Source organism: Gopherus flavomarginatus, chromosome 12 (genome assembly GCF_025201925.1).
Source record: "Gopherus flavomarginatus isolate rGopFla2 chromosome 12, rGopFla2.mat.asm, whole genome shotgun sequence".
In the NCBI taxonomy this organism is placed as follows: domain Eukaryota; kingdom Metazoa; phylum Chordata; order Testudines; family Testudinidae; genus Gopherus; species Gopherus flavomarginatus.
Genome location: NC_066628.1, coordinates 19,947,026 through 19,971,412, shown reverse-complemented (window position 1 = coordinate 19,971,412; position 24,387 = coordinate 19,947,026). Strand labels below are relative to the sequence as shown.

At 45.2% G+C, this 24,387-nt stretch overlaps 1 protein-coding gene and 2 pseudogenes across 1 annotated transcript; all 3 read right to left on the bottom strand.

Annotated features, from left to right (window-relative positions):
* Positions 1-4,135: 4,135 nt before the first annotated feature.
* On the bottom strand, positions 4,136-5,098 carry LOC127032139 (olfactory receptor 5D18-like). The gene is made up of 2 exons (XM_050919157.1): positions 4,828-5,098; positions 4,136-4,542 (listed from the first exon to the last, which is right to left on the bottom strand). Exons 1-2 carry the CDS (start codon positions 5,096-5,098, stop codon positions 4,136-4,138), a joined length of 678 nt encoding a protein of 225 aa, XP_050775114.1.
* Positions 5,099-12,900: 7,802 nt separating this feature from the next.
* On the bottom strand, positions 12,901-13,862 carry LOC127032138 (olfactory receptor 6N1-like; annotated as a pseudogene).
* Positions 13,863-23,073: 9,211 nt separating this feature from the next.
* On the bottom strand, positions 23,074-24,054 carry LOC127032137 (olfactory receptor 6N1-like; annotated as a pseudogene).
* Positions 24,055-24,387: the final 333 nt, after the last annotated feature.

Genomic DNA, 24,387 nt, shown 5'->3' with positions numbered 1-24,387 from the left:
CTCGGAGTTCAGCCATTCTTCCGGTTTGTTGTGAGCAGGCATTCTGGGATACCTCCTAATACCCTGGAAGCCAATAACAGAGCTTTTGGTAGCCACACTTGATGAGCAGCACTGCATCACCAGCGCTGCAATTGTTACACCCCAAGCAGACCAGGTGTACAGCCAGTGCTGCAGCCAGGGAGTTGCAGCACTGGATGTGCCTTGCAGGTGTGGACAGTTACTACGTTGCAGCGCTGTAAACCCACCACCAGCGCTGCAACTCTCCAGTGTAGTCAAGCCCTCCGAAATGATCCTGCAGCACTTGGCAGACAGTGGGGTAAAATGTAATGCTAGAAAGGCTCAGATTGTAAAGGAGGAAGTATCCTATCTGGGGTATCTAATATCCAAGGGGTACAAGCATTTAACTGTTGACCGCATTGAGGCTATTAATGCATGCCCACGACCAATTACAGTCAGGAGAGATAGGAAAGTGTAGGAGCTATTCAATTTCTGCCAAACTCAAATCCCAAATTATTCATGGATTGTCCAGCCCCTTAATAATCTCCTGAAGGGTGCTGGTGAATCACATGATGCAACTGAATGGACACGTGAATGTGAACAGGCATTTACCACATTGAAACAGTGGCTAAGTACTGCCCCAGAGTTGGGACTTCCTAATCCATTAATGCCTTTTACATTGAACACACATGTCAGAGAGGGACATATGGCAGCAGTGTTAATGCAAAAACACGGGGACAAACAGCGTCCAGTAGCATACTACTCTTCTAAAGTAGATGCTGTCACTCAGCAATGCCACCGTGTCTCCAGGCGGTGGAAGGAGCTTCTATGGCCCTAAGTCAGGCCTCACCATTTATTGGTGTGCAGTATGTAAATATTGTCATGCCTCACGCTGTCCTTGCTATTTTATCAGGAAATAAATCTTCAGCAGTCCATGTGGTAAGATGGACTCGATGGGAAACGAGCTTGCTAATACCTTCGGTACATCTGCAACGAGCATCATTGCTACACCCTGCCACCCTCATGCCTACCACAGATGAGGGACACCCACATCATTGTTGCCTTGAAGGAAAGCCCATGGACCTTCCACTGGTAAAAGAAACTGAAATACTTGGTGCCCCTTGCCTATACGTGGATGGTTCTTCCTCCTATGTGGATGGCAAGCGACACACAGGATGGGCCGTTTGTACTCAAGATGGGCAGAAGGTGGAATATGGCAGTTTACCTGGAGCATCGGCACAAGTAACAGAACTACAGGTGTTAGTTGCAGCATGTGAAGCTGCAGAAGGTCATGCTGTAAACATATATACTGATTCTAGATACGCGTTTGGGGTTGTACATGATTATATTAACTTGTGGGTAAATCGGGGATTCCTGACAAGTACAGGATCCCCAATACAAAATGGGGGGATAGTGCAGAAACTTCATGCAGTCATGCAGAAACCTACCAAAGTAGCAGTGATAAAAGTGAAGGCCCACACAAAAGGGACAGACCCTTATAGCAAGGGGAACCAAAAGGCAGACAAACTAGCTAAACAAGCAGCAGTGGAAGATAAAGAGGCACAACTGATTGCTGCAACACAGCCTCTCATAAAAACCACCAACTTTTTTATATTACAGGACATTCAACACGCTGTACCAAGGGCACAGAAGTGGTTATGGGTGGATAATGGGGGCAAACTGTGTGATGATAACACTTGGAAAGGGCCGGGGAACACATTAGTGTTACCAAATATGCTAATGAGAACAAGAATACAGGTGTATCACATGTTGGGACATGATGGAGCGTGGAGGGTGAGCACTCTGGAAACCACATTTCACCCTTAATGAACATAAGCGTACCCTTTACATCCAACTCCCATATCAAAGAGATTAGGGTGCCTAACTCCATTAGGGCCCTTGGAAAATAGTTTCTGCAGGCTGAAGTCCTACCTATCTCAATGGTGCCCATCTCCTTTCTCTCTGCACAAGCCCTGACATGCTCCCAGTGACTGAGACAGCACTGCCATTTTGGCATCACAGGAATTCTGCCCATTGGTAGGTGGTAGCCACTTCCTCTCGCCAGAGGTTGCCTCACACCCCAACAAGAGGGTCCTGCATAGAGCAGAACTGTCTAAGGCACCTGGGGCTGATTAGACACCATGCCCTGAGAACTACCTCTCTAGGGACGGGCACTTGTTTCAGTCAGTTTTGGGGATGCTCAATGTAACAGGTCCCCTCTCTTTGAACTACTCTGTGCAGCTGGCGGCACCAGAGCAGCTTCTGCCCTGCAGGGCCACATGCAAAGTCCCTCCTCAATGACTGTTTGACAGACGTGACCCCAGGAATGGCCTCAGTTCTATGTGTGCCTGGCAAACCTGCTGCTGGGTTTGGACAGACCCAGTGGACCTGGCTTGTGAGCCTAGTTCTTTCTTTGTCCAACTTCCCTCCTCCAAGGGCCTGGTGATCCTGGTGCTGTGGCTTTGCTGGAGCTGGTCACAACCGGGCTTAGCCCAGATAAGAGCTATAAGGCTGTTCCTGGTGAAGTGTCCATAGGTCATTGCTGGGGCCTGGCTGTTTGCATCCGGCCTGTGTGAGCGCAGTGAAGGTGGTGGATTTGCAGAAGCATATGATGACAATAAGCAGAATTTCAGGGGTGGCAGATTTCCCGGGCTTGCGACCCCATCTATGCTGCACCAGGAGTTAGTATTTTTATTGTCCAAACATTCATTTTGATCTGAAATGGCTTTTTTATGTATATAGAAATTTGGTTAAAATTGTCTCCACTGCACCTAGTTCCCAATTAGAAACTCTATGATGGGACAATGGTTATGGCCACCTCACTCTCTGGTTAAAAGAACAACGCTGACCTGAACTCTGTTTGGATTCTCCATTGTGTCCTTAGGGGCATAAGAAATTACCTGTAGCTACAAGCATGATGAAGTCATCCTGTCACGGATACACATGTCTGGTGCTCTTGAACAGCTCTGGAAGAGTCCCTGGGAGAACCCCTTCAGGCTGTCAGCCCCCTTAGGGTCACACGCTCACTAGGGTAGGCCTCTTGGCATCACTGCCTGCTGGAACCTAATGTAGCATCCTTCAGCACCCATGCTCCTCACTCTGAGCTCCCCTCAGTGAGTCCACCTGAATTGGACACATGGGGAAGACTTGCACACCCAAAGGGGGCAATGAACCCCCGACTTCCTGACTCTGGAGTGACTTTCAGCCAGGCTTGTAAAAGCAGGAGGGTTTATGAGCTGTCTGGAACACAGCATAGAAAGTTTTTCATTAACACAGAGAATGGAAAGTTATATCTGGGTCAGTCTCAAAGCCCAGAGCTCTGTGACCCCTCTGTAGTCCCAATTCGGAAGTTTCTCCCTGCCTCCTGCAGCCCACACTTAAGAATCCCACCTTGCCACTCCCCAGGCCTTTGTCCTCCATCTTTTCACATCCAGCTGGCTTCCTGCTAAGGGTGAACCATCCATGGTCATTTGTTTCTAGGTGGCAAATGTTTGGACAATCGTAGTGGCCATTGTCTTCTGGGAGTCTCCATGGGTTGGGTACCCAGGCCCCAGGCAGCTAGGCATCAGTCATACCTGTGTCTTTAATCTCTGCAAAGAATAAACAGTCCTTCCCCACACCTAATTAAATACGCACCCCAGAGGGGAAACTGAGGCACATACAATATTCATATGAAACATTATGAAAAATTCCCACTTCCTCTGAATTTGATTACAAGACTTTATTATCTAACATATAGAAACAATGAACAGGGATGTACCCAGGGATTTACTTTCATGGTTAGTGGATTTTGTGCCTTACACAATGTTTGCTCTGTGCAGTTTCGGACACTGTACACCCTTCTCACATAGGGTGAACTGCCAACACCATGGAGAAAAATACCATAATACAGTATGTATCAGTGCTGAACATGAGAGAGTGACAGAGCTGTCCACAATGGCAATTTCCTATAAGTTGTGTTACATGGACACAGTGAGGGACCACAAAAACTGTCTTAGTAACGCTATGCTGATCATCTCCAATTCTTTTTCATTTTACTGCTGAGATTTTTCAATGGGACTTTTCAACTTAATTTTAATGGAGGCTGATTGCTTAAATCATCCACGCAGCTTTGAAAACCTCAGGCTAAGTAATTATCTCAGAAACCCTGCATGTTTTTGTGAAAGCCACATTTACTGACTGCCTTGCATAAGGCTTCCTTGACCTCTCTGTTTCTCAGGCTGTAGATGAGGGGGTTTACCAGGGGAGTCAGGACTGTGTAGCAAAGAGAAAACACTTTTTTCAGGTCTCTGAGTGTTTCACGTTTCGGTAGCATGTAGACAATCATTATTGTGCCATAGAAAATTGTCACCACGATGAGGTGAGAGGAGCAGGTGGAAAATGCCTTCTGCCTCCCGGTAGTGGAGGGGATTCTCAGGATGGTGGCAATGACACACACATAGGATGTTATGGTTAGTAGGAATGGAGGAAAAGTGAATACACAGGCTAGAATGAAATCTAGCAATATGATCAGGTGTGTGTCACTGCAGGAGAGTTTTATCAATGGGATGGAGTCACAATAGAAATGGTCAATTTCATTTGGGCCACAGAATATTAATAGTGACATGAATAATATAAAGATGGCAGTAGCCAAAGAACCATTTAACCATGACCCAGCAGCCAACTGGAGGTAAAACCTGGTGTTCATAAGAGCTGAATAGTGCAGGGGTTTACATATCGCTAAATACCGATCATAAGACATCACTGCTAGGAGATAGCATTCTGTACATCCCAGAAAACCAAAGAAATACAGTTGTGTGATGCAGCCACTGAATGAGATGGTTTTGTCCCCAGTTAGGAGACTGGCCAGCAACCTGGGCAGGATGGTTGAGATGTAGCAGGTCTCCAAGCATGACAAGTTCCCCAGGAAGAAGTACATGGGGATGTGAAGGTGTTGATCAGTCACAACTAGTGCAATGATCAGGATGTTCCCGGCCATAGTTGTGATGTAGATCACTAGGAACATCAGGAAGAGAAGAATTTTCAGTTCAGGGAGATCCCCAAATCCCAGGAGGGTGAATTCCATGATGGCCGTTTGATTTCTCCTGGCTGTGTCTGCCATGGGTTTAGTCTAGGAATAATAAAACTGCAATTAAATCAGAAGGACATAGAATTTAAAGTTAATCAAGTCTTTTGAATTAATTCCATAAATATTCAGAAACTCCCCTTCCTCTCCTGGTTACAGGCTGAAATTTTAAGACTAAATGTAGATTTCAGAGCAAAGTGCCAGGAGTCTCAGTCTGAGAACAGAACATTGGTATTCATGTAGACCAGCCTCTGCCATATCACAGCAATGACAACTATAACAGCCCATTTTTCTGGTAAACAAGTACTGATATGACAGATCAGACCCTTTCCTTATCTACTATCATATCCCATCTAGTGACAGACTGTAGTTTAACAATGATGCTTAAATGCAGCATCCACTTCTTGCAACGGCCAGAATCATGCCATGTCTTAGGAGTCAAAATCAATAAATACATCAACTAAAATCTTGGTCTGAGATTTTTCAATGCACTCTAGTGTCCTTAGGCGCAGATCTTGTTAATTAATGGAATTTATGATTTAATGGAAATTAATATATCTTGATATATTGAGTATTTTTGTGTCCAATTTTAAAAGGAATAATTATTTTCAAGCCCTTCACAAAAGGTCAGTTTATGTCAGAAATTATGAAGTGAAATAAATTTTTAGCTCGTGTAATGAGAAGGAGAAGGACATGATGAGTGACTGTCAATATATTTTCTGTTTTGGATAAGAATTCCCTGTGTTAACATTGTAACAGTATTAAACTACTGTTTTGTCAGTGGGTGTTAGGAGAGTTGCAAATCTGCCTAGTTTTTCCCCTTACCTGTGCAGTGATTCATCACTCCTGAATAGTTGTGGGCTGATAATACAGGAATGAGAACGAGACTGGTGAAGAAAGATGCTCCTGAAGTCAGAGTGTAGAAACAATCCGGAATGTGCTACCCTGTGATCTGTGCTACCTTGTGATCCACCCCATAGGGACTCAGTCCTGTGTTCCATAAGGACTAACATGTCCCATTGAAGAACCTCAATGTTATCTACACTTTAAAGGCCTTCTCAGGTCAGGGGGTGGGTAGGAGTGAGGTATTCAGAGAAGAGTGGCAAGAATGATTGAGATAGGAAAAACTACCATCTGAAAAGAAATTGGAAAGGTCAAGTTGTTACCTTTGAAAGGAGAGGGGGACATGATAAATAAAGGTCTGGAGAAGGCAGCATGTGGAACTTCTGTTTTCCCTGCCCCTTACTGCAAGAACAAGGGGGACATACAATGAAATAAAAAGGTGGGAAACTTAAAATCTATACAATGAAATACTTGTTCACACAGCATGTAGTTAAAGTGTGGAACTCATGGTGATGCTGGCAGACCAGGTACCAGCTCCTGCCATGGTCTCCTTCTCTCAGTGAGACACTGACAGATACACAGCTGCAATCTCCCTTGCTGTTGAGAGAAGCCTGTATTACCTATTGAAACCTGAGACTGAGACTCACTCACAGGTCTGTTTTCTTGCTTTAATCTTGTAAATAACTCTCATTTCCTTTTCCTATTTAATAAATCTTCCTATAGTTCACTACAGCATTGGCTACAAGTGTCATCTCTGGTGTGAGACCTAAAGTGCAATTCACCTGAGGGAAGTCGTGAGTAACCTGAATATTGCTGCGATTCTTGGCGTAAGAGGCCATGTAACACAGATACAGTCACCTGGGTGGCAGGAGAGACTGGTGCAGCCAAGGGGACTGTAAGTGACTGTCAGGGCTGTTAAAGTGCCTGAGGAGTTTGCACTCGGTGCAGTTGGTTGGTGAAATCTAAGTTTAGAACTCACAACCAATGAGGGTTTGTGCTCTGGTTTGTAACTCTCTGCCCTGAGTATGGCACTCACCCTGTTGCATCCTCATTGGGAGCATCACACTCACTGCTACAGAAAGTCATTGATATGAAGGATTTAACTAGATTCCAGAAGAGATTAATATCAATATCCAGATATAAATATCCAAAGTTATCAAAATTAATGGCAACAACAGTTTTGGAATAAATATTAAACCTCATGTTTGGGGGAGTTAAGCCAATTTCTAACTATTGTAGTCCAACATGACACATGTTGCGGGAGATCATCCCAGAACTGTTACTGTGGAGTTCTGACATTTCCCTCTGAAACATTTAGTACTAGCCACTCTCGGGGAAAGATACTGGACAGGATGGCCCTTGGATGTGATCTAATCTGGCAGTTCCTATATTACTACGTTCTCCTAAAGTGATACAGAGAAAACCCAAATTCCAATTAGTTCAAGAAGCTACTCATTTGATACTTCAGGCTCTGATTGGCTGTTACCTGAAAAAAGTTGACCTGACATAGATAACTTTTTGTAACACTTTTTGGTGAAGATCAATACAAAGAAATCATTTGAGGTGAAGTTCTCAAACTAGGGGTTCTGGTTAGGAGATAAGGGTTCTAATAGGAGATAAGGACACCCAATTCCTAGGTGGCTTTGCAAATCTCAGTCTTAGACCTTCTGAAATATCTATATCTATATTTTCTTTATTCTGTGGATTCTCTTGCAACCTGCCTGAATCAGATATAGTGAAACAGTTTTCTTATTTACTTTTAACTAAGACCATTTGTTCTTCAAATTCCTTCTTATGCTCCTAATTTTGTTCTTACACTTTACCCACCTTAAATGCCATTTGAATGTTCCTTTCTATCAGCTTTACTTAATTTTGATTTCCATTATTATCTTCCATGCTTCACCCTAGTTATCCTGAGCCAGATCCCCAGCTGGTATCAATCAGTCATAGTTCTGTTGGAGTGATGGGCCAAATCCCCAGCTGAGGACCTTTCACAAGACATGTATCTCAATTTCCCCATTGTTAAATGGTGCTATTACCACCGACTGGCACTGCTGTGGGAAGGTGAGGCTAAAACTGCTAATATATACAGAGAGAAGGTGAGTGAGATAATATCTTTTATTGGACCAACTTCTGCTGGTGAAAGAGACAAGCTTTCGAGTTGAGCTCTAGCTCGAAAGCTTGTCTCTCTTACCAACAGAAGTTGGTCCCATAAAAGATAATACCTCACCCACCTTGTCTCTCTAATATTGTGGGACCAACACGGCTACAATAACACTGCTACAATATTCACAAAGCACTCTCATGCCCCTGTTTGGTATAGAAACACAGTCAGGAAGAGGGCGCTCACCTGTAACCACATGATGGCTCAAGCTTCAAGCCATGAGCTCCAATTTCTCAGGGATTGGCAGTTAGGACTCGGTTTCCACCACTGAGGTTTTTGGGTCTCATCATTCAAAAGAAACTGGATCTTCTCAGCGAAGACACCTGCATCTACCTGAATAGACAAGCAGCTGCTGCAACCTATCTTAGAACATGCTCTGCCCCCTCCATTTACGAAGTGCAGAGTCCTCATATTTGTATCCTTCTCCATGGAAGGCTTCGTCTCCCTTGATTCCACCTCTGAAGGCGCTGAGTCTGGGGAGTTAGCGCTGTGTTTTCTGTGCAGACAGTACAAACAACTGTCCTGATACAAACAACCTCCCACACCCAGAGGAATCGCCTTTCTGCTGCCAGCTGTATGAGCTCATTGCTCTGCATGGCTGAAATGTAACGTAGTGTCCCTGGAATGTATGACCATGCAGAGACTGACTCTCCTCAGCAAACTTTACTCATGTCAGTTGTCCCGTTGCCTTTGTAGTAGAAGAAGAGACCCTGAGACATGAAGCTTGGTATAAGGGGCCTGGTATGAGACCTAAGGCCTGAACTAAAGTAGTTAGGCCCGGCTGATATAAAACAAAATTAGGAAAATCAGGCTGTGAGCAGAAGTCAGGCCCTGTTACAAACATGCCTATGTGCAAGTTCACAGAACCTGGCAGGAACAGGGCTGGTGCTGGAAAAACAGAAACATTCCTAAGAAGTGCTAGGCACAGGACACTCATGTAAACTCATTCCAGAAGGGTAGTACCAGAACACCCTGATACCAAGTATGGTGTAAACAGACTCCCCGAAGATAACAGGGACACACTGATGCCTCCTAAAGATAAGGTCAGGATAACCGGCTGATGGATAGAGATGTTCTGATAGAACCAACAGGTAGAAGGTAAAGTGGTAACTAGCCACCCAAGAGAGGTAATGACTGAGGAGCAGGAATCCTGAGACTGCATGGCCTCACTGTACCATAGTGGAGGAACACATGTGTAGTTGTCCTGACCTTGACCAGTCATTGCACATTCAATGCTGTTTCAAAAAAAGCAAATGCAATTTTAGGTTGTATTAAGAGAGGCATAAGACACAAGTCTCAGGAGGTGATAGCACCACTGCTCGGCTCTGGTTAGCCTGAGCTGAAGACACTGTCCACTTTTGGTCACCAATGTATAGAAAGGATGTAGGGAAACTGGAAAGGATCCAGAGATGAACGACAAAGATGATCAAAGGGATGGAATGCAAGTCATATGAGCAAAAGGCTGAAGGAACTGTTTTTGTTTAGTTTGGAAAAGAGCAAATTAATGTGGGACATGATAGCAATCTTCAAACACTTGAAAGGCTGTCATAAAAAAAAAGAGAAAAGTTGGTCTCTCTTGCCACAGTGGGCAGGACAAGAGACAATGGGTTCAAACTGCAGCATAACAGATTTAGATTAAATCACAGGAATCTCTTTCACTGGAAGTTTTAAAAACGTGGCTGGACAGCCATCAGTCTTGGATGGCTGAGACTCAACAAATCCTGCATTTTAACAGGGGGTTAGACTAGATGAGCCTTGCCATCCCTTCTAAATCTATGGTTGTATGCTGCCACCTAGTGGCTATTTTACAGTATAACTTTCCTATTATTTTCTTGGCTACTGAAATCTATTGGTCAGTATTTCTGACCGCCAACCCTTTCCTTTCCTCTACTCTGCTGCCATCTAACGTCGATTTCCCAGCATGGCAGCCTGTTACTCTGTGCTCCTGTAGTGGATTCTTCTTGCTATAGCTGATTCTTTCCCATTTTTGACTCTCATGTCACCTGGTGGACATTATTTAATATAAGAGCCCATTTCTCAATCCGTAACATCTCCTACTGACCCCTGTCCATTACAAAGCACAGAGTTCCTTTTCTCTGCAATGCTCTTTGCTCACCACTTACACAGTATTATACAGCTTCACCTCCCTTTCCACTTCCCTCCCTTGGTCATTTGACTACATAAGTCAAATGCTTTCTTGTGCTTCCACTTTGGCTGCTGTCCATTGGGCTGCACCTTTCCCATTCCTCCTCCCTCCAGTGGTCCTACACAGCATAACTGCATCTTCCCTCATTTCTTACCTATTGCTAGGTGTGCCCAGTTCAAAATTTTAACTATTGGGAACCAAATGACACAACAGCATGTTTGCAACAATAGTGGCCACAACTACACATACAACATTAGTGGGTCTCAAAGGTTTATCACAGTTTACCATTAATTCAGTGCAGTTCTGTCGCTGGGGTGTGTTTCCAGTGGAAATACATAGATTGAAGCTACAGTGACAGCAGCCCAGTGGTTCTCCAGGCTGAGATTCTAGGAGGTGTCTAAGCGAGATAGGCACCCAAATCCTTTTGCAGTGGGACATGGATGCTTAACTCTGTTAGGTCACTTGGAATATCCTTTCTGCAGTGCTGAAGTCCTACAGTTCTCATTGGTGCCCAGCTCCCCTGCCTCTGGCTAAGTCCTGACGTGCTCTCAGTGGCTGAGCCAGCACTGCTGTGTCTGGCACCACAGTTCAGCTCATTGCTAGGCGGTAGCCACTTTCTCTCACCATAGGCTGTGTCATGGCCCGAAGAGGGGACCCTGCATGCAGTAGAGCTGTCCAAACCAGTTTAGGAAGGCTGGACACTAAGTCCTGAGAACTAGCCCTCTGGGACATGTACTCATTGCTGTCAGTTTTGGGGATACTCATTGTAACAGGTCCCCTTGAACTGCTCTGTACAATTGATGGCAGCAGATTAGCTCGTGCCCTTCAGGGCCTCATGAAGAGTCCCTTGTCAGTGACCATTTGACAGACCTGATCCCAGAAATGGCCTCAGTTCTACATGTGCTCTGGCTAACCCGCTGCTGTGTCTGGACAGTCCCAGTGCCCTTGGCTTGGGAGTCTACCTCTTTGTTTGCCCAACCTCCCCGCCTCCAAGGGCAATGTGAACCTGGAGCTGTTGCTTTGCTGGAGCTGGTCACAGCCAGGTTTAGCTTAGATAAGAGCTATAAAGCTGTTCCTGGTGAAGTATCCAGAGGTTACTGCTAGGGCCTGGCAGTTTGCATCTGGCCTGTGTGAGTGTAATGAAAGTGGTTGGTTTGCAAGGGGTTATGATCAGGATGGAATTAGGCACAATTTCAGAGGTGGCAGATTTCCTAAAAAGGTTGCACCAAGAGTTTGGACAACAAAAATACCAACATTTATTTTGATAATAATGGCTTTTTTACAGATATATAAAAAATGGATAAAATTGTCTCCACTGCTCCTGGTGCCCAGTTGAAAACTTTATGATGGGAACATGGTTTTGGCCAGCTCCCTCCCTGGCCCTTCCACTTAGATGGACAATGGGAGTTTTCAACTTAATTTTATTGGGGCTATGCAACGGGACCCCTGGTGTACAACCTGGAGCTGTGGGACTGCTGTGCCCCCTTATCTCTCCAGCCTGGGCTGTCTGTCATGATGCTTTAATAGTGAGAAGCAGCAACCCCCCGCCCTCCCCAGTTGCTGTTATCACACAGTCACCAGCATACAGAGACACACTCAGCTGAGTTGCATGAATGCTCTCCAAGCTACTCGTGAACTATACAGATGGAGACACCAGCAAATGCCCCAAGCCTTGCAGCCCCAGAAATGTACCATCTTACACTGCTCAAGACCTTCTCTTGAACAATGCAAGCTCATTAATTAGTTCGCCACTTCATCAAAGGCTAGTGGGCACCAGCCTTTATAATCTGAGCAGATTCCCCAAGAATTAGACAAACTCACTGGTTAAGATTAAACATTAAAATAAGTTTATTAACTACAGAAAGATAGATTTTAAGTGATTATAAGTGTTAGGTAACTGTCTCCGACCCTTATGTCTAAGAAATAAAAAGGAAACACACATTCTAAATCCTAAACTTTATCAGACTCAGTAAGATTTGATTCAAACAGCTTTTCTCACCCCACTGGATGTCACAGGCAGGCTACAGTTCTTAATACACAGGCTGAATTCCCCTCCCAGCCTGGGACCAACCTCCCCAGTTCAAAGTCTTTGTCTTCCCAGTGTTCTTGTTGCCTCCAGAATAGGTGGGGGAGGAGAGAGGTGGTCTCATGATGCCCCACTGTCCCTTAATTTATACTCTCAATTCATGTCCCTGAAAAAATACTAGATCGGACATGTCCTAGTGGGCCTTGCTGAGTCACAGAGTTCAGAAATTCCCATTGTGCGGTACTTGCGCAACTGTCTTTTACAGAATTATGAATCTCTTGTTTGCAATTCCCCTGCTGGTCAATGGCTAGTGATGGTCATTTAATGATCGCCTGAGTGTGAGTCAGCTCCTATGTTGTCACTGGAAAACTAACAGTGGGAGACTCCCAGACTCCCAACATATTTCAATAACAACCATATAACAAAAGCTCATAACATTGTATACAATGATGACATACATGTTTTGACAGAGGAATGAGTTTCAGCAGATCATGACCTTTCAAATGATACCTCACAAGGCATGCTTTTTATGAAATATCACAACAATATACAAAAGATGAATATAGGGGCTACAGGGTGCTACTTTGAGGTACAGTGCATCACAGGCTCATTGCTTCAATCACTGAGGCAGCTTTCAAAACGCAGACTAAATTATTATCTCATAGTCTCTGAATGTTTTTGTGAAAGCCACATTTACTGACTGCTTTGCTCAAGGCTTCCTTGACCTCTCTGTTTCTCAGGCTGTAGATGAGGGGGTTTCCCAGGGGAGTTAGGACAGTGAAGCAAAGAGAGAGAACATTCTTCAGATCTGTGAGTGTATCATGTTTCGGCAGCATGTAGAAAATCATTATGGTGCCATAGAAAATTGTCACCACAGTGAGGTGAGAGGAGCAGGTGGAAAAGGCCTTCTGTCTCCCGGTGGTGGAAGGGATTCTTAGGATGGTGGCGCTGATACACACGTAGGATGTCATGGTTAGTAGGAATGGAGACAGGATGAATATGGAGACGAATATGAGATTCACCAATATGCTCAGGTTTGTGTCACTTCAGGAGAGTTCCATCAGTAGGATGGGATCACAATAGAAATGGTAAATTTCATTCGGGCCACAGAAAATTAACTGTGATATGAATAAATAATGATGGTAGTGGCCAAGCTACCATTTAACCATGACCCAGCAGCCAGCTGGAGGCAAAGCCTGTTATTCATAAGAGTTGAATAGTGCAGGGGTTTACATATCGCTAAATACCGATCATAAGACATTGCTGCTAGGAGATAGCATTCTGTACCTGCCAGAGCACAAAAGAAATACAGTTGTGAGAGGCAGCCACTGAATGAGATGGTTTTGTTCCCCGTCAGGAGACTGACCAGCATCCTGGGCAGGAGGGTGGATGTGTAGCAGGTCTCCAAGCAGGACAAGTTCCCTAGGAAATAGTACATGGGAGTGTAAAGGTGCTGATCAGCCACAATTAGTGCAGTGATGAGCATGTTCTCAGCCACAGTTGCCATGTAGATCACTAGGAAGATTAGAAAGAGAAGAATTTGCAGGACAGGGAAATCCCCAAAGCCCAGGAGGATAAATTCTGTGACAACCGTTTGGTTTCTCCGGATTATGTCTGCCATGGGTTAAGTCTAGGAATAATAAAGCAAACTGTGCAATTGAATTGGAAGAACAGAGCTGAAAGGTAATCAAATGTCATGAATTAGTTCCATAAGTATTCAGAAACTCCCTCCATTTCCTGACTACCAGATGAAATTTTAAGGCTAAATGTAGACTTCAGTCAAAGTGCATGTAGTCTCAGTTCGAGAACAGATCTTTTGTATCCTTGTAGACCACCCTCTGCCATATTAGAGCAATGACTAGTATAACAGTCCATTTCTCTGGTAGCCAAGTACTGATATGCAGATCAGACTCTTTATCTACTGTTGTATCCCATCTAGTGACATACAGAACTTTAACAATGATGCTTAAATGCTGTATTTCACATCTGGCAATTGCCAGAATCATGCCATGACTTTGGAGTCAAAATCAATAAATACATCAACTAAAATGTTGAACCAATCTTCTCTTAGAATTAATGGAAATTAATTTAACAGTGTTTCTTGGTATATTCAGCATTTCAGTGCCCTGTAGGAGAAAGAATAATTTCTCCGCCCTCCTCACAAGAGAACAGTTCATGTCATAGATTTATGAAGTGGAGTAAATTCTCCCTTCGTTCCCGTGGTGGTGATGGTGACGTGGTCAGGGACTGGCAATGCCTTTTCTGATTCCCGACATTGACTACGTAGCAGTAAAAAAATACAGCTCTTAAGAGGATGGCACTTAGGAACAAGTAAAACCAGGCTGATGGGCAACCCTAACTGGGGAGCGACCCTCTGCACTCCATATGTTTGTGGGATGATAATAGAGAAAAGCACTGGTGTGTGTGTGTGTGTGTGTGTGTGTGTGTGTGTGTGTAAGATGTTGTCCCTGAATTCAGTGTCTAGAAACACTCTGGCCTGTGTGATCTTGGATAGTAAGATGCTAGCACCACTCCGCACCCCATATGGGGCACACTGAGCCAGATCTCCTGCTGGTGTAAATCAAAGCATCTTCATTTCTGTCAGTGGAGCAGATCCTCAACTGAGGACCTGTCACAAGACATGGATCTAACGCTCCATCTCTGCGAAATGGTGCTATGAACACTGACTGGCACTGCTGTGGGAAGGTGAGGATGAAACTACTTATATTCATTGGAAGAAGAGCTCTGTGTAGCTGAAAATCTCCTCTTGTTCACCAACAGAAGCTGGTCCAATAAAAGATATTACCTCGCCTACCTCGTCCCTCTAACATTCACAAAGCACATTCATGCATCTGTTTGGTGGTGGTATAGAAATACAGTAAGAAAGATGGTGCTCACCTGTAACCACAGCACAGCCCAAGCTTGAATCGATGAGCTCTTATTTCTCAGGGTTCGGTCGCCAGGATTCAGGATCCTCAGCTGAGTTTTTTGTCTCTCCTCTTTCTGCGGAAACTGAATTTTTTCAGTGAAAAGACCTTCAGTTACTGAAGGGATGAGCAGGTACATTTGATCTACCTTTGGAAAATGAGCTTCTCCTTTGATTTACCAAATTTGTGCCAATACCTCAAACAGAGACAAACACCTACAAGATCTTAAAACTACAATACTCACCTGGGGAAGTGAGGAAACAAATTGCCAGAGTGATATGGGTACCCAGAAGTCACCTACTACAAGCCAGGCTCAACAAGGAAAATAAGAGAACACCACTGGCCTTCACGTACAGCCCCATCTAAAACCTCTCCTGCACGTCATCAACCATCTACAACCTATCCTGGAAACCCGATCCCTCACTCTCACAGACCTTGGGAGACAGGCCAGTCCTCGCTTACAGACAACCCCCCAACCTGAAGCAAATACTCACTAGCAACTACACACCACACCACAGAAACACCAACCCAGGAACCAATCCCTGTAGCAAACCTCGTTGCCTACTCTGTCTCCATATCTACTCTAGTGACATCTTCTTAGGACGTAATCACATGATGAGCCACACCATCAGGGGCTCATTCACGTGTACGTCTACTAATGTGATATATGCCATTATGTGCCAGCAATGACCCTCTGCCATGTACACTGGCCAAACGGCTCAGTCTCTATGTAAAAGAATAAATGGATACAGATCAGACATCAGGAATGGTAACATACAAAAACCAGTAGGAGAACACTTCAATCTCCCTGGATATTCAATAAGAGATTTAAAGTAGCCGTCCTGCAACAAAAAAACTTCAAAAACAGACTTCAAAGAGAAATTGCAGAGCTATAAATTATTTGCAAACTTAACACCATCAATTTGGGCTTGAACAGGGACTAGGAGTGGCTGGCTCATTACAAAAGCAATTTTCCCTCTCTGGGTATTGACACTTCCTCATCAATTATTGAGAGTGGATCACATCCATCCTGATTGAATTGGCCTTGTCAACACTGGTTCTCCACTTGTAAGGTAACTCCCTTCTCTTCATGTGCCAGTATATTCATGCTTGTATCTATACATTTCACTCCATGCATCTGAAGAAGTGGTTTTTTACCCACAAAAGTTTATGTCCAAAGAAATCTGTTAGTTTTTAAGGTGCCACCGGACTCCTTATTGTTTTTGTGGAAACAGACTAACACGGCTACTCCTCTGACATTTAACAGTATAACTTTCCTATTATCATGTTGGTTTCTGAAATCTGTTGGTCCCTAGTCAATATTCCTGACACCAGCTCCCGTTCCCACTACTCTGCTGCCATCTAGTGGTCATTTCCCAGCATGACAGTATAACGATGCTGGTTCTGGTGGGACCCAACTGAGAGTGCCAATTCAGGACAAATTGCTTAAAGCAGGGTAGTTACAGCCCAAGACTGGGGTTTTTCCACCTGTAGGCAAACCAAACCAGCCAGACAAGATCAAGTCTCTGGAGTACATCCCCAGCTGGGATGGGTCATTCAGTTGTTTTGTTCAGAGCTTCTGTTTGTAGCAAAGTCCCTCCAGAGGTAAGAAGCAGGATTGAAGAGCAGATGGAGATGAGGCATCAGCCTTTTATAGTCTTTTCCAGGTGTAAGAGCACCTCCTTGTTCTTACTGTGGAAAATTACAGCAAAATGGAGTCTGGAGTCACATGGGCAAGTTCCTGCATACTTTGCTGAGTTACAATGCCTTCTGTCAATGGATCAATTGTATAGCTGATGGTCCTTAATGGGCCATCAAATAGGCTAGGCAGAGCTAACACCAACTTGTCTGGGATGCCTCCCATAAGCATAGCATGAGTTTGAAATACAGACAGTATAGAGCCAATATTCATAACTTCAACTACAAAATTGAGACACACATATAGACAGCATAATCATAACCAGCAAACTATAACCTTGTCTTAGACACCTCATTTGACCCCCTTTATACAAGATTTGGTGCCACTACAGGACCTTGGTTGCAACCATGTTCTATATGGTCCCAGTTCAAATCAATAACATGACAGACAGTCTGGATTATTAGTGGATTAATGGATTATTCTATTGCTGCCTCTTTCCAGTTCTTCACCCATGTCACCTGCTGGCCATTATTTAGAAAACTGCTCACGTCTGATTCTGCAACATCTGCTACTATCCATAGTTCATTACATACATAGAGGTCCTTATCTCTTCTGGGTACTTTCCTCACCACTTATAGAGCATTAAACAGCTTCACCTCCCTTTTCTCTTCCCTTGGGTGGTCATTTGGCAGCATAATTTCTCCTGTCTTGCCCTTCCGCTTTGGCTGCTATTGGTTGCCTATTGGTCAGAAGGGCTGCAACTTTCCCATTCCTCTGCCCTCTAGTGACCCTGGGGAGCATAATCTAATCTCTTCTAATTTCTTACCTACTGCTAGGTGTGCACTGCTCCAAATTAGAGCCACTGAGAACCAAATCGTACAACAGCAAGTTTGCAACATTAGTGGCTATATCAGCACCTACAACAACAGCAGCAGCTCTCAGAGGTTAGCAGGGGTATCCAATCAATATAGTGAATTTCTGTTTCCAGTGGAAATGCATAGATTGAACCTCCTGAAATAGAATCCCAGTGGCTCTTCAGACTGAGATTCTCAGAGGCGTCTAAGGGTTTTAAATGTCCAACTCTCCTTTCACAGGGATTTGGGTGCATTACTCCATTAGGGCCCTTGGAAAATCCTTCCCACAGTGCTGAAATCCTTCTGTTCTCACCGGTGTCCACCTCCCCTGCCTCTGGCCAAGCCCTGACGTGCTCCCAGACATTGAGCCAGCACTGCCATTTGGGTATCACAGGAATTCTGCCTGTTGGTAAGTGGGAGCTGCTTCATCTCATCATAGGTTTCCTCACACCCCAAGGGGAGGGTCCTGAGTGCAGCGGAGTTGTCTAAGGCACATAGGACTGGCTAGGCATCGTGCGCTGAGAACTAGCCCTCTCGGGACAGGTGCTTGTTGCAGTCAGTTTTGGGGATGCTCAACATAACAACGTAACAAAATCAGTGAGTGAGGGTGAGAGTGAAGGATCATCTTTCCACATATCTATTCAAGTGACACCATCATAGTACCTAATCACATCAGCCACACCATCAGGGGTTCGTTCACCCGCACATCTACCAGTGTGATATGTGCCATCGTGTGCCAGCAATGCCCCTCTGCCACGTACATTGACCAAACCAGACAGTTTCTACACAAAAGAATAAACGGACACAAATCTGACATCAGGAATCATAACATTCAAAAACCAGTAGGAGAACACTTCAACCTCTCTGGTCACTTAGTAATAGACTTAAAGGTGGCAATTTTGCAACAGAAAAGCTTCAAAAACAGAGTCCAATGAGAAACTGCTGACATGGAATTAATTTGAAACCTAGATACCATTAACTTGGCTTGAGTACAGACTAGGAGTGGCTGGGTCATTACACGAATCTATTTCCCCATGATAAGTATCCTCACACCTACTGGGCCTTTTTCTAATATAACTTTCCCATTATTGTATTGGCTACTAAAATCTTTTGGTCACTACTCAATATTTCTGACACCCCCTCTCAGTTCCTCTCCTCTGTTGCCATCTAATGTTGATTTCCCAGCCTGTTTCTTTGCTGTCCTCTAGTGGATTCTTCTTGCTGTCATAGTGCCTCTTTCCAGTTCTTGAGTCATGTCACCTGCTAGCCATTATTTAGTATAACAGCCCATTTCTCACTCCACAACATCTGCCAGTATCCATAGTTAATTACATATTGCAGAGGTCGTTTTCTCTTCAGGGCCCATTCCTCACAATTAATAAACCATTATGCAACTTCACCTTCCTTTCCACTTTCCTCAGGTGGTCATTTGACAACATAACATCTCCTTTCTTGCCCTTCCACTTTGGCTGCTATCCCCTGGGCAACACCACTACATCTTTCCATTCCTCTGCCCTCTAGTGACCCTAGAGAGCATAATCACACCTTTCTTCATTTCTTACCTACTGCTACGTGTGCGCTATTCCAAAATAGAGCCACTGAGAATCAAATCACAGAACAGCCTGATTGCAACATTAGTGGCTGTAGTAGAGAGAGCCTGAGACACAAGGCCTAAGGCCTGAACAGAAGTCAGGCCATTCTGCTATAAAGCAAAGTCAGGTTGTGAGCAAAAATCAGGGTGTTACAAGACATGCCTGCTGGCAGGTTCACTCTCTGATATATGAAGTTGGCAAGAACAGGGCTGGTGCTGCAAAAACAGAAGCACTCCTAGGTACTAAGCAGTCACATAAACACATTCCAGAGGGATGGTACCAGAAGACACGGATACCAAGAATAGTAGAAGCACCCCCCCAAAGATAAGAGGAACATGCTGACCCCTTAAAGATAAGGTCAGGATGACAGTAAGAAGGATAGAAATGTTTTGATAAGGTATTGGGTTGTAACAAACCACGTCGGGGGCAGTCACTAACTATGTTAGAGGGACAATATGAAACTTGTTTGTGTCAGTATATAAAAGAAGAGTAGCAAAGGGGTGTCTTTGTCTAGCCTAGGAGCAGGAGCGGGGCTAGGGTTTTTGGCACCCTAGGCAAGGGTCCTTCTGCGCTCCAGGTCGGCAGCGGCAATTCTGCGGCGGGGGGTCATTCCACGCTCCCGGTCTTCAGGGCACTTCAGCGGCAGGTTCCGGAGCGAGGGAAGGACCTGCTTCAGAATTACCGCTGAAGAACCGGAGTGTGGAAGGACCCCTTGCCACCGAATTGCCGCTGAGAGCAGCAAAATGCTGCCTTCCCAAATCCTGGTGCCCTAGGCGACCGCCTAGGTTGCCTAAATGGAAGCGCTGGCCCTGCCTAGGAGGGAAAAGAAAATACCCATTGTTCACTGAGCCATATCCATTGTCACTGGCATACATATTCTAGTGTAACTATAGATATTGACCGGGCAAGTAGGACCATGCTTCGTCAGCAATAAACCTGGCCGAGTGCCTTCACTACTGAACTGGAGTCTGGTGGTTTTATTGGGCAGTTCGACCAAAGTCTGCTGTACTGGCTACCTGGCCACAGCCAGTGCAGCAAACAAGAGAACACACACATGCAGCCAAAACATCTAACGACGTGGCTACAACAGCACCTTAAACAACAGCAGTGGCTCACAAACGTTCAGCAGGGGTTTCCAATCCATCCAGTGCATTTCTGTTGGTGTGGGGTCTGTTTCCAATGGAAATGCATAGATTGAACCTACCATGACAGAACACCAGTGGCTCTCCAGGCACAGCTTCTCATAGGTGTCTAAGGGGTTAAGCAGCCAACTTAAGGATTTGGTGCCTAACTCCTTAGGTCCCTTCAAAAGTAATTTCTGCAGAGCTGAAGTCCTACCGTTCTCAGTGGTGCCCGTCTCCCCTGCCTCTGGCCAAGCCCTGACATTCTCCCAGTGACTGAGCCAGCCCTGACATTTTGACATCACAGGAGTTCTGCCCATTGGTATGCGGTAGCCGCATCCTCTCTCCATAGGTTGCCTCATGCTCCAAGGAGAGGGCCCTGCACATAGCAGAGCTGTCTAAGGCACCTGGGGCTGACTAGACACCGTGCCCTGAGAACGACCCCTCTCGGGACGGGCGCTTGTTGCAGTGAGTTTTGGGGACACTCATTGCAACAGTTCCCCTCCCTTTGAACTGCTCTGTGCAGCTGGCATCAGCAGAGCAGCTTCTGCCCTGCAGGAGCACGAGCAGAGTCCTTCATCAGTGATGGTTTGACAGACGTGACAGCAGGAATTGCCTCAGTTCTACATGTGCCCTGGTAAACCCCCTGCTGGGTTTGGACAGACCCAGTGGACCTGGCTTGTGAGTCAAGTTCTTTCTTTGCCCAACTTCCCCCCTCCAAGGTCCTGGTGATCCTGGTGCTGTGGCTTTGCTGGAGCTGGTCACAACCGGGTTTAGCCCAGATAAGAACTGTAATGCTGTTCCTGGTGAAGTGTCCATAGGTAACTGCTGGGGCCTGACTGGTTGCATCCGGCCTGTGTGAGCGCAGTGAAGGTGGTGGATTCAGGGCTGCCCAGAGGATTCACCGGGCCTAGGGTCTTTGGCGGCGGGGGGCCCCCGCTTTAGCGGTAATTCGGCAGCAGGGGGGTCCTTTTGCCCCAGAGCGGAAGGACTCCCTGCAACCGAAGACCTGGAGCGGAAGAAGGTACGGGGGCCCCGGCTCTGCGAGAGTTTTCCAGAATCCCCAGAGCGAGTGAAGGACCCCCACTCCATGGGCCCCGAAAAACTCTTGTGGGGGCCACTACGGTGCCTGGGGCCTGGGGCAAATTGCCCCACTTTCCCCCCCTTCTGGGCGGCCCTGGGTTGATTTGCATAGGCATATGACAGCAATAAGCAGATTTTCAGGCATGTCAGATTTCTCAGGCTTACTTCTCTATCTCTGCTGCCCCAGGAGTTCGTATTTTTATTGTCCAAACATTTATTTTGATCAGAAATGGCTTTTTTGTGGAAATAAAAAATTGGTTAAAATTGTGTCCACTCTGCCTGGTGTCCAGCTGGAAAGTCTATGATGGGACCATGGTTATGGCCACCTCCTTCCCTGGTTAAAAGGACAACATTGACCTGAACTCTGTTTGGATTCTCCATTGTGTCCTTAGGGGCATAAAAAATGACCTGTAGCTATAAGAATGATGAAGTCATCCTGTCACGTATCCACAGGTCCGGTGTTCTTGAAAAGTTCTGGAAGAGTCCCTGGGAGAACCCCTTCAGGCTGTCAGCCCCCTTAGGGTCACACGCTCACTGGGGTAGGCCTCTTGGCTTCACCGCCTTCTGGAACCTAATGTAGCAGCCTTCGGCACCCCTTCTCCTCACTCTGAGCTCCCCTCAGCGAGTCCACCTGAATTGGACACTTGGAGAAGACTTGAACACTCAAAGAGGGCAATGCACCCCCGACTTCCTGACTCTGGAGTGACTTTCAGCCAGGCTTGTAAAAGCAGGAGGGTTTATGAGCTGTCTGGAACACAGCATAGAAAGTTTTTCATTAACACAGAGAATGGAAAGTTATATCTGGGTCAGTCTCAAAACCCAGAGCTCTGTGACCCCTCTGTAGTCCCAATTCAGAAGCTTCTCCCTGCCTCCAGCAGTCCACACTTAAGAATCCGATCTGGCCCCTCCCCGCTTCTTTTTCCTCCAGCTTGTTACACCCAGCTTGCTTCCTGCTAAGGGTGGGCCATCCATGGTCATTTGTTACTAGGCGGCAAATGTCCGGGCAATTGTAGTGGCCATTGTCTTCTGGAAGACTCCATGGTTATGGGTACCCAGGCCCCAGGCAGCTAGGCATCAGTCATACTCTGCAAAGAGTAAACAGTTCTTTCTCTCACCTAATTAAATATGCACCACATAGGGGAAACTGAGGCACACACAATATTCATATGAAACATTATGAAAAATTCCCACTTCCTCTGAATTTGATTACAAGACTTTATTATCTAACATACAGAAACAATGAACAGGGGATGTACCCAGGGATTTACTTTCATGTTTAGTGGATTTTGTGCCTTACACAATGTTTGCTCTGTGCAGTTTCGGACACTATAAACCCTTCTCACATAGGGTGAACTGCCAACACCATGGAGAAAAATCCCATAATACAGTGTGTATCAGTGCTGAACATGAGAGAGTGACAGAGCTGTCCGCAATGGCAATTTCCTATAAGTTGTGTTATATGGATACAGCGAGGGACCACAAAAACTGTCTTTGTAACTCTATGCAGATCATCTCCCATTCTTTTTCATTTTAGTGCTCAGATTTTTCAATGGGATTTTTCAACTTAATTTTAATGGGGGCTGATTGCTTAAATCACCCAGGCAGCTTTGAAAACCTCAGGCTAATTTATTATCTCGAAGTCTCTGCGTGTTTTTGTGAAAGCCACATTTACTGATTGTTTTGCACAAGGCTTCCTTGAACTCTCTGTTTCTCAGGCTGTAGATGAGGGGGTTTACCAGGGGAGTCAGGACTGTGTAGCAAAGAGAGAGCACTTTCTTCAGGTCTCTAAGTTTATCAAGTTTCGGTAGCATGTAGACAATCATTATTGTGCCATAGAAAATTGTCACCACGATGAGGTGAGAGGAGCAGGTGGAAAATGTCTTCTACCTCCCACTGGTGGATGGGATTTTCATGATGGTGGAAATGATACACACATAGGATGTCAGGGTTAGTAGGAATGGAGGCAGGGTGAATACACAGGCTAGTATGAAATCTATCAATATGATCAGGTGTGTGTCACTGCAGGAGAGTTTTATCAATGGGATGGGGTCACAATAGAAGTGGTCAATTTCATTCGGGCCACAGAATATTAATGGTGACATGAATAATATAAAGATGGCAGTAGACAAACAACCATTCAACCATGATCCAGCAGCCAACTGGAGGCAAAACCTGTTATTCATAAGAGTTGAATAGTGCAGGGGTGTACATATGGCTAAATACCGATCATAAGACATTGCTGCTAGGAGATAGCATTCTGTAGCTGCCAGAGAACCAAAGAAATACAGTTGTGTGAAGCAGCCAGTGAATGAGATGGTTCTGTTCCCAGTCAGGAGACTGGCCAGTAACCAGGGGAGGAAGGTCGAGCTATAGCAAGTCTCTAAGTAGGACAAGTTGCCCAGGAAGAAGTACATGGGGGTGTGAAGGTGCTGATCAGTCACAACAAGCACCACAATGAGAGTGTTCCCAGCCACGGTTACAATATAGATCACTAGGAACATTAGAAACAGAAGAATTTGAAGGTCAGGGAGATCCCCGAATGCCAGGAGGATTAATTCTGTGACGGTCGTTTGGTTTCTCCATTCTGTGTCTGCCATGGGTTGAGTCTAGGAACAAAAAAACAGGCTGGGCAATTGAATTGGAAGAACATACCATGAAAAGTTAATCAAATCTCATGAATTAATACCATAAATATTCAGAATATTCCCTTCCTCTCCTGGTTACAGGTTGAAATTTTAAGGCTAAATGTAGACTTCAGAGCAAAGTGCCAGGAGTCTCAGTCAGAGGACAGCAGATTGGTATCCATGTAGACTACCCTCTGCCATATCAGAGCGACGTCTAATATTACAGCCCATATATCTGGTAGAGAACTGGTCTGATCTGTCATATCAGTATTTGGCTATCTATTATATTCCACCTCGTGACATACC

Excerpts from the sequence above, each read along its gene's own strand:
- LOC127032139 (XM_050919157.1), bottom strand. The coding sequence starts at position 5,098 with ATGGCAGACACAGCCAGGAGAAATCAAACGGCCATCATGGAATTCACC. Across the intron at positions 4,543-4,827 it reads GCTGGCCAGTCTCCTAACTG|CATTGATAAAACTCTCCTGC; the intron begins GGGACAAAACCA and ends GTGACTCCATCC.